The 15,885-nt window shown below is 41.3% G+C and overlaps 1 protein-coding gene across 2 annotated transcripts in view; it reads right to left on the reverse strand.

Annotated features, from left to right (window-relative positions):
- Nucleotides 1-11,878: 11,878 nt before the first annotated feature.
- The window catches only part of PCDH10 (protocadherin 10), a 54,880-nt gene continuing 50,873 nt past the window's right edge, over nucleotides 11,879-15,885 (reverse strand). For both annotated transcript variants that reach the window (XM_078676765.1, XM_078676764.1), the window contains one exon: nucleotides 11,879-13,179. In XM_078676765.1, the coding sequence (XP_078532891.1) occupies nucleotides 13,160-13,179 (20 nt within the window). In that variant the 3' untranslated portion in view covers nucleotides 11,879-13,159. The remainder of the gene's footprint in view (nucleotides 13,180-15,885) is intronic.

Consider the following 15,885-nt stretch of genomic DNA (forward strand, 5'->3'; position numbering starts at 1 on the left):
AAAGGTGACAGTTCCAGGAAGCAAGGTGGCCAAAGGGGGGACTTCGGCTCCACGGGCCCAGTTCCCACAGCCACCGAAGGTAGCGACAGGGGGAAAGGTCTTTAAACAAATGCCTCTCTTCATCGAGGAAGAGAAGTGTTATTACATTGATCCATTGACAGGACAGCGTGTGAGTAGTGAGGAGGACTGCACCCTCGGGGCAGTCTTAGAAGTGGATCAAAGAGGGCCGTTTGTTGAGGCAGAAGTGGCAGGGTGTCCTACAACGTTTCTAGTGGATACTGGAGCTACTCGATCGACTCTAAGATCAGCGGTGGTTCCAGATTTGCCGATGTCAGAGGAAACAATTCAGGTGGTAGGAGTCGCAAATAAAAGGCTGACTAGTCCATTGACAGAACCAGTGTCTGTGAAGATAGGAAACCATATGAACGAACATCAGTTTGTGGTTTGTGACTCGAGTCCGGTATGTCTGTTAGGAAGGGATTTGTTGTGCAAATTGAACTGCACCATATACTGCACCCCGCAAGGAGTAAAGTAAAGTCCACATTTGTAAAGCGCACAATCACCCGTAAGGGTCTCTAGGCGCTGGGGGGCCGTCGGGAAGATTAAGCGAGCTATTGCCCAGAGTCACATGGTGCTGGGCTAACCTGCCGCCGGAGCCGGGGATCGAACCGTGGTCCCCAGATTCCAGCGTCAGTCGCCCTGGCCGCGGCGCCACACCTGGAGGTACAGACTACCGACGATGATGCTACCTTTAAGGTGGCCAATTCAAAATCCTGTGTAGAACTATATCCTACTCTGACAGTAGAAGATCTTCCCCAAGACTTACGAGATGCAGTGGCGTCAGAGGTATGGGATTTCACAGGAGAAGAAATAGGATTGATTAAAGGGGTAGAACCGGTAAAAATACTAGTAAAACCAAATGCCGAGTTTCCAAGAACGCCTCAATACAAATTGTCCCAGGAAACGATTGCAGGGATAAAACCTGTGATCGAGTCAATGATACAACAGGGAATACTGAAAGAAATCGTGGGTAGTCCTTGTAACTCCCCGATTATGGGTTTGCAGAAACCTAGTGGGAAATTCAGGATAGTGCAGGATTTACGAAAAATTAACAACATAGTTGTTTCATGTTGTCCCGTGGTACCGAATCCATCAGTGATACTGTTTCAAATACCATGTCAAGCAGAATGGTTTACAGTGATAGATCTTTGCCAGGCCTTCTTTTCAATCCCATTGGATGAAGAGAGCAGATATCTTTTCGCTTTTAAAATGGAAGATCGCGTTTTAACATGGTGTCGAATCCCACAAGGATTCACAGACAGCCCATCCATCTTCAACCAGTTGTTGAAGAAGAATCTCGAAAATCTAGTACTGCCCCAGAACTCGGTTCTGGTCCAGTACATAGATGACCTACTTGTTGCGTCAGAGACAGAGGAAGCCTGTAAAATAGACTCAATTGCCTTATTGAACCATTTAGCCGAAAATGGACATAAGGTATCTCCGAGCAAGTTGCAGTATTGTCTGACAGAAGTACAGTATTTGGGACACCGGTTAGAGAAAGGAAAACGTAAGGTGTCACCAGAGAGGATTGAGGCGATAATGAAGATGAATGCGCCTACAACACAGAGGGAAGTTAGAATGTTCCTAGGAATGGTGGGTTACTGCCGACAGTGGATAGTTAACTTTTCACTGAAAGCAAAGCCCTTACAAAAACTGACGCACAAGGAGGTGAGTGATCCGGTACCATGGGACGAAGAATGCTTGGTGGCATTCTTGCAGCTGAGAGACGATTTGTGTCGTGCTCCGGCTCTGGGAATGCCTGATTACGAGAAATCATTTTCACTCTATTGTTGTGAGAGAGAGGGATGTGCTTTGTCAGTCTTGGCACAGACCCACGGAAATGCCCGTAGACCAGTCGCATATTTTTCGGCTACATTAGATCCAGTAGCCGCAGCGTTGCCCGGATGTCTCAAATCCGTTGCTGCAACGGGTGTCACCATTGAAAGGAGCGAGAGTATCGTGATGGGACATCCAGTGGTGGTATATGTACCACATTCAGTTGAATTGTTAATGACCAGGACGAAGACGCAGCATCTGACTAATAGCAGGCTCACGCGCTACGAGCAAGTTATTCTTGCCGCGGAGAACGTGACACTCAGGAGATGCTCTGTCTTGAATCCTGCTACTTTAATGCCATTACCTACTGTAATAGAAGGCGAAGGATGTGAAGACCACGATTGCCTTGATGTGACTGAACTATGCACGAAACCCAGACCAGATATTGTGGATGAGCCGTTGTCTGACCCCGATGAAATTTATTTTGTTGATGGCTCATGTTTAAGAGACGATACTGGTCGGTTGAGAGCAGCTTATGCTGTTTGTACCATTACTGGAGTTGTAGAAGCCGCTTGCCTGGAAGGAGTACATTCCGCACAGGTAGCAGAAATTATTGCCCTAACTCGTGCCTGCATAGCAGGAAATGGAAAGAGAGTCACCATATACACTGACAGCCAATATGGTTTCGGTGTGGTTCATGATTTCGGGCAGTTGTGGTCTCAGAGAGGTTACATGACCTCCTCTGGTTCGCCCATTCGAAATGGAGAATTTGTGCGATTGTTGTTAGAAGCATTACAAGGTCCAGTTGACATTGCAATAGTAAAGTGTGTAGCTCATACTAAGAATACAGATTTTGTGTCACAAGGCAACAGATACGCTGATGAAGTCGCACGCTATTGTGCGGAACAAGATTATTCTTTTTCAAAAGTGGAAATAGATGGTGCTGAAGAAAAGACAGAATTAAGTATGATGTCAGAAACTGTAGACACTTGGGAGGATTTAAGAATGATGCAGGAGAACGCACCTGAAACAGAGGAAAAGGCATGGGAAATAGCAGGTTGCGTGCGAAGTGAAATGGATTTTTGGGTTTCAGCAGATGGGAGGGCTGTGTTACCTGAAGAATTAGCAAATCCCATGGCGAGAGAAATACATGGTCCAGTACATCTAGGAAGGGATGCTATGATGAGAGTGTTTAGGCAAACTTGGTATTGCCCTAAATTTAGAATAGCAGCAGAATCAGTATGTAAGCGATGTGTTACCTGCCAACAACTGAACGTAGGCAAACGAACACCAGTCACCCTGAGTCACATTGGGAGGTCGGGGGGGCCTTTCAATAGAATGCAACTAGATTTCATCGAAATGCCAAGAGTTAATCGCCTTCGGTATGTGTTGGTGATTGTATGCGTATTTTCCAGATGGGTTGAAGCGTACCCTACACGTAGGTGCGATACACTCACAGTGGCTAAATTGTTGCTCAGGGAGTTGATACCGCGCTTCGGGGTGCCTGCCTCTCTGGAATCGGACAGAGGAAAACATTTTAACAGCGAAATAGTGAAGATGTTGTGCTCCACATTAAAGATCGATCAAAAACTGCATTGTAGCTATCGACCAGAAGCTTCAGGAATTGTGGAACAAGTGAACGGCACTTTGAAGAATAGATTGGCTAAAGTAGTGGCATCCACATCTTTGAGTTGGCCCGATGCTCTTCCCTTAGTGCTTATGAGCATGCGCAGCTCCCCTGACAGGAGGACAGGTCTCTCTCCACACGAGATTCTGATGGTGAGGGCCATGAGACTTCCCGTTCCAACTGCTGCCCTATTGAATATTACAGATGATCTGATCTTGGATTATTGTAAAGGATTGTCTGACGCCATCCATTCTGTGTCCCTTCAGGTGCATGCGGCTGAAGTTCCAGCATCGAGGAACCTGTGTCATGACCTGAACCCAGGGGACTGGGTGTTGGTCAAAAAGCACGTCCGGAAGAACTGCCTAGATGTTCGCTGGCGTGGGCCCTTTCAGGTAATCCTGATCACGAACACCGCGGTGAAGTGCGGGGGGCTGCCAAATTGGATCCATGCATCCCATACTCGAAGAGTTCCAGCACCTCTAGAAGAAACAGCTCCTATCCCAGACGAAAGCCCAGAAGTGGAAGAAGAGTCGCAAGAAGGGATCGAAGTAGCTGAGGGGGTGTCGGAAGAAGTTGGGAACGCATCGGATCCAGACGAAGAGCGAAGGCAGGACGGCAGTGAGACTGAAGACGCAACTGAAGGAGAGAGCAGCAGTGAATACGAAACAGACACAGATCAGTACCAGAGTGATCAAGAACCGAGTGTGAGGACGAGATATAGGAGAACAAGGTGTGAGGCTGCCACTTGGCCGGGAAGAGACAGGAGGCTAAGTTTGAGGTCGGCCCAGGAAGAAACACTTGTTCCTATATCCGAAGACTCGGATCAGGAAGAAGATACCCAGGATCAAACCGAGGAGGGCCCTAGAAGGTCAAGGAGGGTGCGAGTGCCTAGTAGAAGATACTCTACTCCTGATTGGACCTACCTCGTTGCAGATGTCGGTGGGGCACAGAACCGGGAGGGTCAGGGAAGTGAACCTGATCAGAACTGATCCGATAATCACAGTACAAATACTGTTCCTGCTACCGGGGGCGGAGACTGAAAGGTTGCTGACACTCAACATCGTCTATCCTCCTCTCCTAAGCGGAATAAGAAAATTGATTTTAGAAACAGTCGAATTTCCAGTTTGCTGTTCACGATATCCAGTGTTGGAGGGAACTCTCCTTCGGTTGGAAATGCTTGAGCGAGTAGTGGAAGCTCTTGGAATGCTCATTGTGTTGGACTAACTCCACATTGCGAATGTCTTCAAAGGGGCGCAGAACTGGAAAGGTGAAGAAAGTGATCCTGATTAGAACGGACCCCTTTGTAACCGTGGATGTAGAACTGATAGTACCAGGAGTAGAAATTGAAAAAACGTTAACTCTCAATTTCGTCCGTCCACTTGTCCAGAGCGAAATACGGAGAATAATCCTAGAAACAGTTGACTTTCCATGTTGTTGCAAGAATTGCCCAGAACTTGAGGGAATGTTTCTTCGGATGGACATTTATGAAGACGTAGTGTCACTCCTTGAGCCATACATAACTTCAGACGGATATAAGACTCTTGAAAAGAATTTGTAAAATTATTGCAAGATAACCTAGCGCCGAGTGGAAGAAGAAAAATGGTAGGGGTTTCCTTTTAGCGGATGGAGAAGGGCTAGGGTTGTCTGTTTCTACCGGACTTTAAATTGTTTGCGGAGTAAATTGTCAGCTTCCAAGTGTTCCTAAGAGAGACATTGTGTAAAAGAAAGACTTTTGTTCAGAGAGAAGAAGAAGCGAATGCTGGAAGAACGTCAAGAGCTACACTGTTTGAGAACATGGAGGCTGGCAACCCGAACCGCAGGGCAAAATGTATAGTTGGCACACTGTTGGGAGTGGTGATTTCCCTGATAGTTTTAGTGGTTACTGTCTCATACATAGTGGGACACGAGAGAGATGCAACTGCAGTCAAGGAGGTCAAGGGAGTGTCAACACCGAGAACCACTATTGTTAATGATAAGGGAAACATCAATGATAAAGACAAAGAGTTGTTAGATGCAGAAATAAAAAGGTTACACACAGATGAGTCACAGGGAAATTTCAGGTCAAATGCTTATGCAAAATTACTCTACGAGTACATTGATGTCATGGAGGCGAAGAACTGCTACGTTTGTATGCAGTTACCAGCTTCTGTGGATGAGGGTATCAGATACCATCATCTTCCATTGACATATGGAATCACATGCAGTTTGTTGTTGAGCATATTTTATGGACGAGAAGGATTTGAGTATTATTTCTCGAATTTCGACTCGACATTGCCAGAGGTCCCAAATTACAAGCATTTGAACAAGTGGGACTATTACAAAAGCGAAGACAGATTACACAAATGGTTTATTCCATGGAAAACGTTAGATACTTCACATGCTCGAAGAAATAATCTGACTTGTCAAGTGTCAGAAATTGAGAAAAAGTTTATAGGGCAGGTAGATACTAGATACAGGAGGCAGAAGATTCTAAAGGCCTCAGGACAATGGGAAACAGATTGGACCAAGGAGGAAAGGATACATCAAAGAAAGGGTAGCTTTGGTCCAATTGCTTTAGACAAGGAGAAATGGGGGAAACTGTGCATTCACAGGAGTTACTCCTATTATGAGAATCTGTATGTAGTTCAAGTCAGTTGTGAACATGCTTTTCAATTGGAGTACTACTCCAAGGATTTCCTGAAAGAGATGCAAGCAATTCCAAATGTATATTTTGTATGTGGAAGAAATGCCTATGTAAAGCTACCAGATAATTGGTACGGATCATGCTATCTGGCTATTGTCTTCCCTAAAATATATCATGTTGAGAATTTAGAAACGACGAAGAAAGGAATACCAACTAGAGGGAAGAGAGGGCTGGGTGCAGCAGAAGTAATTGGGGATGTATTCGGTGCTGCATTCCCTATCCTAGGAGTGATACTGAATGACATTAAGATTAGGAGGTTAGCTACAGTCGTAGATAGGCTATCTGCCAGTACTGCTAGATCATTGATGCTGGTGGAAGGTGAGATGCAATCGATTAGGGCAATGGTTCTTCAGAACCGACTTGCTTTAGATGTTCTGTTAGCTAAAGAGGGAGGAGTCTGTAAGGCTTTGAAGGTCCAGGAATGTTGCACTTACATTCCAGACAATTCAAAACCTCTAGAGAAGTATATACGAAACATCACTGCCATACACTACGAAATTGAGGATCTGACAAAGATAAACGTGTGGGAAAAAGTAGGTCATGGAATGGGTAAAGTTGGAGGTTGGTTTGCCAACTTAGGAAAGGGTATTGTTTGGTACATACTGAAACCCATCATCATAATTGTGATTTGTGTAATCACTTTGTGGGGATTGGTGCGTTTGTATCAGTGGTATAGAGCAAATAGGTTGCAGAGATCTATGAGGAAACAGGAGGAAAAGTTGACAGCGATGCAGGACACTCAATACAGGAGTCTAAAAGCATTAGAGACAATGAAAAGAGGTGGCACTGACACGACTTCACTTTGAAGGGTTCTACATTTTTGTGATGATGTCCTGATGGTGATGACCCCTGAAGGTCATCAAAGGGGGGATTGAGAGAGCACAAGTCTGAAAAATGTATAAGTGCACCATATTTACAAGCACGTAGTTAGTTTAAACATGCGCTGAACACGAGTGTTTTATATTTAGAAGTGAAATACACAGAGTATCTTATATTCAGTAGTGAAGTGTATAGAATGTTTAAGTAGAGTGACAATAATCGTAATAGTGTGAGATTAATGTAGAAATGTTTAGGATGAATATGAAAACCTCATGTTCTCATGTTAAAGGAATCATGTTAGAGTTGAATAGAACTCTGAAAACCAGTATATTGTGTAGGCCTTAGGGCAATTCACAGCAAATCTAAACGTGCTGCTAAAATAATGTGAGATGGGGTTAACATGGTTCTTCCAAAAATGTATTATCGAATTAAGTTTGAAATATATGCTTTATAGATGTGTTGTTTTAGAAACGTATGCTAGTTAAGAATGCTGTTTAAATCAAGTTAATGTTTTAGAGTGCAGGGACCCGCTTCGTGTAAATCAAGTAGGCCTGAACTGATAATGTCATCTCCTTTTGATGTGCCATGTGCTCGTTAGAAGAGAAGTCGAGAGGTGTCTAGCACAGAGCTTCGCGTGTGCTTTACGACCTATAGATATGGTGGAGTCTGGAATTTGAGGCCCACTGCAGGACGGACTGTATGCAGGTGCGAGGGTCCTAATCAGCTAGAATGAAAGGGGCTTTGTTCAGTGGCGCTTGGCGCAGGCCTGTAGGAGTTTCCAGGAATTTCAGGGGGTATCGGCGCACTGGAGAAGAAGCCTGGGAACCAAGGTCAACTTTAACGAGGGTCTTGAAGAGTACCATCATGGAGTTTACCGCGCAAAGATGTACCACGTGAGGGGCGTCCCAAGGGGCGTTTCTATTGGAAATGTGATTTGGTATTAGGGAAAGCGACCCGGGAGGAGGGTAGAGCAGATGATTTTGGGAGCCTAAGGAAGCGGATGGGTAGGCAGATAGGCTGATCAGGAGAGACCCACTATCAGAGAAGAGACAAAGAAAAGTGTGTGATCTTCTTAGGAAGTCACCACGGCTGACACCTAGAGGGGTATAGATCTTGTTAAGTAGGGATGTCACTTAGTGTAGTGTAGGGACAGACTAACCTGAATTTTCTTTCTGTAATGACTTTGAGGTTGCAACTTGTATCCATTTTGGCAACGCTCATGTTATTTGAATTTGTACTCATTATTCTGTTTTTCAGACTCAGACTATTCAAAAAGTTCATGTTCATAGTGATACCAATTTATCTTCTGAATCTCATTTTGAGAAGTTTGTATCTTCAGTTATCTTTGACTTTATATTAAATCTTTGAAACTTAATCCTGGTCAGTGGTCATTTAGAGTGGTGTAAGTTCTTAATTGATTGACTTAATGTTAGATTACCTTTTACTCAATGACAGGTACCAATGATCCAGTCGACTTGGTTTGGGATCTGGTAAGGTAACTAGTAACCAGTAATCCCGCGTTAGCAATACCACTCAAGATAAATCATAGCATTAACTGTGAATGATTTGCTGTGTTCACTTTGGTCTCAATCTATTTTATCAGTCCATTGCACAAAGCAATCCCTTATTTTGACATAACAAAGCCCGTACAGTGAATGCCTAAATTCCCTGCCTCACTTCATATTGCCTCAAGTTGCAACAGTTTACATGTCATATATGATCTGCCTGTGTATCGCAATATCAAGATCAATAATACAGACTCCACAATAGTGGCTACAACTGTGTCATCAAGGTAAGCATATATATAAGGAAGTATAGATTTATTCTTTTTAATTCCACAAGTGCCTGTTTCCGCGCCTGCGTTGGTGCTAGGCAGCCTCAACTGTGCCAGGGCAGGGAGAGAGCTGAAGTTAGTAGACATGAAGATTTTCAGCTCTGTTCTATTCATGCAAAACACAGCACACCAACTTGCCTCACTGCCCTGTGTTTGGTTGAATTCGAAGTAAACAGCTTCTAGGTGACTGCTGACTTCAGACAACAGTGGTAAAGCAACTCCAAGCCACCCCTCGGATGCAAATGCAAATTACACAGATGCTATTCACGACTCCATAATAGTAATTATACTGGTAATTGTCAGTTATCAACACTAATCCTTTATGGGTTCCTGAGTAGCATGCTACTCACCAAAAAAGCGCTCCAACAGCCCATCAGTGGTAACAAGCGATATATGAATGCAAACCATTTTACCTCTTCTATCCCTCCACTATCCTTCTGAATCAAAATAATTAACTAACCTATCCACCACTCAAATTACTTTCATATTTCACTATACTAATTCACCACTAATCCTTTATGGGTTCCGGAGTAGCGTGCTACTTGCAGAAAAAGCGTTTTGGCGCCTCATCAGGGGTAGTAAGCGCTATATGAATGCAATTATAATTACATCTACTAACCATGATTATACAGTACTAATCAATACTCTTGGGTCAATATAGATGCACGTCGATTTTTAAATGTTGACATTGTGACACCACACCCCTGATACTCAATGTATCACACTCGTGGATATGAGTCAGTAACCTGAAGAACTCAGTAATCCATTCAATATAGCCAATTACCAATGAAAGAAGCATTGGCATCCATGGAGAGGTTTCATTGCCATGGTAGGACCAAGTCCTACACCTTCATTTTGAGATTTCTAGAGTTGGTTTGGCTACCATGCAACAACTTTTAGCATCAATGAAGTATCAGAGTAAGGGATCAGGACACCAGGCACTTTCCATGTTCTACATGCACTAATTAACACTTTTTGATGTTATGCTTTTTTTTAGGGCCAGCCTCCTACAGAATAATTAAGGCACAGCCCAGTGTTATTTTCCCACAACCCCTTGGTGGAACCCTCCCAGCTTCTGCTCAAATGGGGTAGGTAAGACTGCTCATCAGATACCTTGCAGTCGGATACTGCATAACTATAGTTGTATGGCACTTATCTTCCGATGTGCACTATGGATAGCCCACAGTGAAAAGCAATAATGACAAACCCGAAACACCCTTTGTGTCATGAACTCCAGTCAATGAGCACATTCCCACATCAGAAAGCCAGCTCAAGAAGAAAATCTGTCCATGCAGTTATCACTAGAGCAGTAGGTGCAATGGCAAATAGGTCTCCTGCAACGGATTTAGGTATACTGTATTTACTAACTGGGAAGCAGTGAGCCCCAATGCCCTTGCTTGCATTTAGCACAATTGCTCTGCCACTGACAATATCCCAGACCTCCAATGGAAGACAGGTGTGTAAACTATCATTAAATTAACTTCCACTTGGACCTAGTTCAATTAAACCAGATAAAATATGCAAATGATGTAAGTTCTCCTACTGGTGCATGCTATGAGGTCAATTCAACCACAATATTCTTTAAAAGAACAGGACTTCTGGAAATAAATCCGAAAGGGTGTGCGGGTAGGGATGGGAGAATGCATGCTGAGGTATGTCCATTATGTATTACTCACTGTTACACTTGATAACTGTTTGACATTGAAAATAACAAAGGTCCTTTGTATTTCAATTGTTAAGTACCATATGCCTCCATCTCACTGAATGTAAACCTAGGCGAAAAATTAAACACTAGAAACATGAGAAATTAAAATACAACAAATCTGGTGAACACCACGTGATTAAAATGATCTAGGACAGGTGGCAGAGCTTTCAGCTCTGCAGCCTCCCGGCTGTGAAATGCCCCCCCCCCCAATATAAGACAAATTCAGGTTCTACTTCAATTTAGGAAGAAGCTGAAAACGTGGTCGTTCCCTAGAGAGGAGTAACCATCAAGACATTGTTTGTGATATTAATTTCTTCAGATCCGTTTCCTTCCCCCTCTTCTTTCCTTGCCCTTCTAGACATGGGGATAGCCGTTTTTTTGGCACATTGACATATTGGTAACTCGCATCGCCAGGATACCTGGTGCGTGACAGTGTGCTATATAAATTTCGCTTACAATTACAATTAAAAAATATGGGTTAAGACCACATTGAACTTTTGCTTGCTATAAAAACTTACTTGAACTTTTCCAGACTAATGCAAAAAACAGTGCAGCAATATTACAATGTAAGTACATGTTTAAATTAGTGTGTGAACATCTGTGCGATAGCCAACATATCTGTAATGTAACAACTTCAAAATATCAATTTAAATATGAAAAAATACTTTGTGAGCAACGCATCCTTCTGATATTAAAGAACTCGAGTTTGCTAAGGCAGTAGAATCATAAAAGTCTCCATTTGATGGAAGGAATAATGAGAGTCTTGGACGTTCAGTGATGGGTCTCAGCATCTTGTACAACATCATCAGGACAGCTATTCTTTTTATTCCAAAGGAGTGAGAATCTGCAAAACCGCAACTGCTTTTGAAATTCCTGGGGATCCTCACTTTAACCAGTGGAAGGATTTCACCAAAAAGGATATTCTGCAGCGAAATCAAGACTGATGTGAAATTTGAAAATGTACATGCTAGCAGCGGTTCCGAGATCTTCTGTGGGTGGTAGAATCTACATTCAATACAAGACAAATTGTTGTATGAAAGATGGTCAGCAGACAAGTGAAGATGGAATTCTTCTCAAACGTGGGCAGAACACAGCTGCCTGAAATTCATTACGTATCAAATATTTAGGACCATATTCTTTTTTGCCAGGAATAAAATGTGAAGACAGAAGATACTTCAAAACACACTTTGAATTATGAAAAAATAAAATAAAAATTCACCAGCTTTAATATGTTTTCAGTGATGCCTAACATTCTGTTTACATAAATGTAAAGTTAAACTGTACGTTGTCTATATGGATAACTTTCTCTTTTTGTAGAGCAGCTATTTTACTTACATTTTAAAACCATGGAAAAAATATTTTCATAGACACAGGTAATATTGAAGTGTTTAATAATGTGCCATGTTGCTAAGCTGAAACTTCCTTTGTGTAAAAAAAATGGATTGGAAAACATTATACCATATGATCGCTCCACTATCAAAAACATTTCTAGCCAGGATTAGAAGATATATTATATATTTAAGTTTCCACAAAACTATGCTAAAGAAAGGTACGTTTAAGTTATATGTTCTGGGGCATTTTTTAAAATAGTACTCTTCAGTTATATATCTTACATTGCAAACTGTACACATACCCAGTGTTGTTTTGAACAACATAAGCAGGTGAGTTCGTAGATCATTTTTAAAAAAACGTGAATGCCATCGTGAACTAAAATCCACAGAAAGAGTCAAAATAATGGAGACTGTAAGATTCCTTGATAGTACATAGTGCTTAATCTGGTAGTATTGAGAGCTGCATCTTTGGCATTGAAAAATCTGTACAACTATTAAACAAATTGTTGTAGTTTATACAGCTTCGACTTCCTTCTAATACAAGGACAAAAACAAACTGACCCTGAATGGAAAATGGGCATTAATGACGCTCTGCTATTTGCCAAGGATATCCTGGGTGCTCCTGTTTATTTTGTTACTTGAGTGTGTGGTGTGGGCTGTAGGCATCAATATATAAAATCAACTAAGTTGTACACCTTTTCGGAAAATTATATATAATATATAATATATATATATTTATATTTATTTAGAAGCTTTGAAATAGTACAGTAAACACTTTGAACACGGTGTATAAACTACAGAATGTCTTTGATATTTTGTGGGTCTGCAGATTAACAACATGTTTATGACCCACAGGTGAACGGAACATGACCACAATCTCTTGTAAAGTTTGAATAGTTTGGGAAACACTTGATCACACAAAAATTATATAAAAACAGTCAGGTTTAAAACAGTGATATTGCATTCAGAATGCACATAGTTCTTCCATCTGAACGGTTGGCTTCTTGTGGTGAATATAAACATCGAAAGGGCTCAGTGACATTTTGGAGAACGATATATAGTGCTGTAAACAGGCACACACTGATCGGGGAGGCAAGTTCGTTGGCCTCTTAAGTTTCCTTAGTTCCACACATATTTCAACTCATTTCTCAGGCCTGCTGAGAGCAATTAGGTCCAATCGTTGGCCGTGATGTCTCCAACAGCACACTAATCCTTCAAGTTAGACAAAACTGGTTGGCCAAGATAATGAAGTTGAAAAGTTGATGCTTTTGTTGGTCGCCTTTTGTGCAAATCATGCTGCTTCTCGAAAGTCCTGCTCATTTGACTAGCATATCCTTTTCCGCGCTGTGGGGAAAAAATAAAGAGTGTTGTCAGCAAAATAACATCCTACAAATTATAAAAGGTTATGCTCATATGTCACCAAACGGATCTGTCACAAAACAGTCCAAATTAAAGCAACCTAATTATAAATGTGCTACCAAATCCATCTGATTGGCTGAATTTGTATATGTTAGCATTTTTTTTTCTTTCAGCAACACAGTTGAAGTTACGTGTATTTTACAAGCCTGTGTAAAATACATGCTAGAAAGGTACACATTAACTCTGGAGTTTTTTCTTCTCGTTTTTTGGTCCTCATTCACTAATTTGGTTGTTGGGGGAGGGATCTCTGTCTACAGCAAAACATTACTGTACCAGTCAAATCTATTTACACATCTATTCATGACAATGGATGCAATCGAGCAGCTTAGATTTCTATGAGATTCAAGTCTACATAACCCACATCAGAACATGCAATGTAAACAAATAGGAACAAGTAAGAGCTACAACTGAAATATCAAGATCACCTTGACCACTCAAGCAAACCTGTGGTTGTGCATTGAGCATCCTCTTACTGTTTACATGTCTGAATACTGAGGTAAAAATATACTTACCTGCAACAATATAGCCTCCACATTATCGACAACCACTTACTTATCAAAGTACGAAGATGCGGAGCTAAGAATACCTAATCTACACATGTCCATATATACTTACATTGAAGAGATAGTGGTAGTTGATATTGTGTAGTACGTATTATTGTTGTTTGGTATTAAAACCTCAATAGTGTTGTAATAAGCTCCTCATACCATGATTTTACCATATGGGTTTATACCATGAGGATTATGGAAGACTGGAGCTTCAGCTGATTAAGAAAGGAAATGTTGAAATTAAGATATCTTTAATTAACACAATTGCTTTTAAAAATACCTCTGTTTCTGAACTTAGCAGCTAGGATGCAAAGACAATGCAATTTAACTAAAGGTATTTATTCTGTTAGCCACTTCAAGTTATCACCACCACTGCAGTAGTGAGACAGTCATTAACCTATAATCTAAACTGCCACACCAGTTAAAGAGGTCAATACTGAAATTAAGGCAAATAATTACAGCACAGAGAAAAGGAATGATAGAGCATTAAAAACAAAAAGGCCTCAATGTCAATAACCTCAAAATGCTCAGGGCAATTACAAGGCCCATTGGAAATTCTAAGATCCATTGGAGTATAACAGATTGGTTATTTTTCATTGGGCTATTTTGACAGCTTAAAGCAGTAAAAATGATCTTGTAGAACTTCATGGGGAGCGGGGGTGAACAATTGCTGGAGGAATCGGACCATAAATGCCAATTTCTACAGTAATTATTGTCTTATCATTTGAACCTCAGGGTTCCAAGTTTAACCTCTGTTAACAGCACCTCATAAAAATAAACAGATATATGTAACTCCAGAGGAGCAGACTTGATGGGCGCAGCCCTGTTTCTCTCATAATGAGGGCTAAAGTGTGAAAAGCTTACTTGCTTTAGTAGGTAGAAAAAAGTGTGGTGGGGACTGTACACATTGATTGATATGTAAAGTAAGCAAGTGTATGTAAGGATTAAATGTAGCTTAAAAATGATTTCCAAATATTAAATTGGGAAAAGTATCATCAACAGCAGTAAAGATTAAGCAAATTACCTTTTTTCTGCATAATTTGTGTGACAGTTTAAGTAGGGAAGGTTCTGGCATTCCAAATAAAATCAAAAGATCTCTTTGACAGGTCGAATTCAAAATAAATTCCTGATAAAGCTTAAGATATCAATCCAAATAATCTGTGACTTATCCTATAACCCACATCCTGTGCACAAATGTGTACTTATGTAGGATGGACTTATGCATTCCTTTTTTTAAATCAAATTTGCACTTTCTGTAGTGCAAGTGCTACATACCATGTAAGTGCATGCTCTTCAGAGAGCAATATGGAAACAAGGAATGGCAGCTGTAGCTCAGAGTTTCTCTGCCGTGCTGCCTGAACGTCTGCACTAACTCTTCCTCCTATGTCTGCGTTTACTATCACACATGAGGAAGATATCACTTCTAGAAGTAGCATAGCACTTCAAGAAATAAGAGGACCTCCATCTACCTTCGGTACACTACAAACAGAAGAGAAAAAATGTTGTGAAGCAAGACACCCATACATGTGCATCATCTACAGTGATTTATATCTCTTTACGTAACACACTTCATGATGAGGATGAGGTGCTGATAAATAGATCATACTAATACCTAAAAAGAGTGTGCTCGCACTTCATCTTCGTTTATGTTTAAAGAAGCAAGACAGGCAGAAAACAATTAAGATCTGTGTCAGAGATAACACGTGTTCGCTGCTAATAAAAGTGCATACCATGTAGGAATACGAGAGTGCCAGATGTAGTAACAGATTGCCAAAATGTATGGCATGGCAGGTGGCAAAAACATAACATTATGCATTGAGCATGGACGTTACTTTAAAGAACAAGCATTGGCAATGGCAATAGGTCTGGCTTTAAAGGAATGTAGTGTGGTAATGTGAAGCTTTTCAAATAAATAGCATGTTAATGGATATCATTTTGCATAGAAGCAAAGAACTGTAGAATAATACTTGTGTAAGTTAAAATCCTAGGCGAGAGTTGTACTATCAAGCCAGGCCTAAACATACATGTAGGTTAATGACTACCCACCTCCCATCTGTCCTGCTGGAGGTGCAAAACATAATGA

The sequence above is a fragment of the Lissotriton helveticus genome, chromosome 2_1, assembly GCF_964261635.1.
Source record: "Lissotriton helveticus chromosome 2_1, aLisHel1.1, whole genome shotgun sequence".
Lineage (NCBI taxonomy): Eukaryota > Metazoa > Chordata > Amphibia > Caudata > Salamandridae > Lissotriton > Lissotriton helveticus.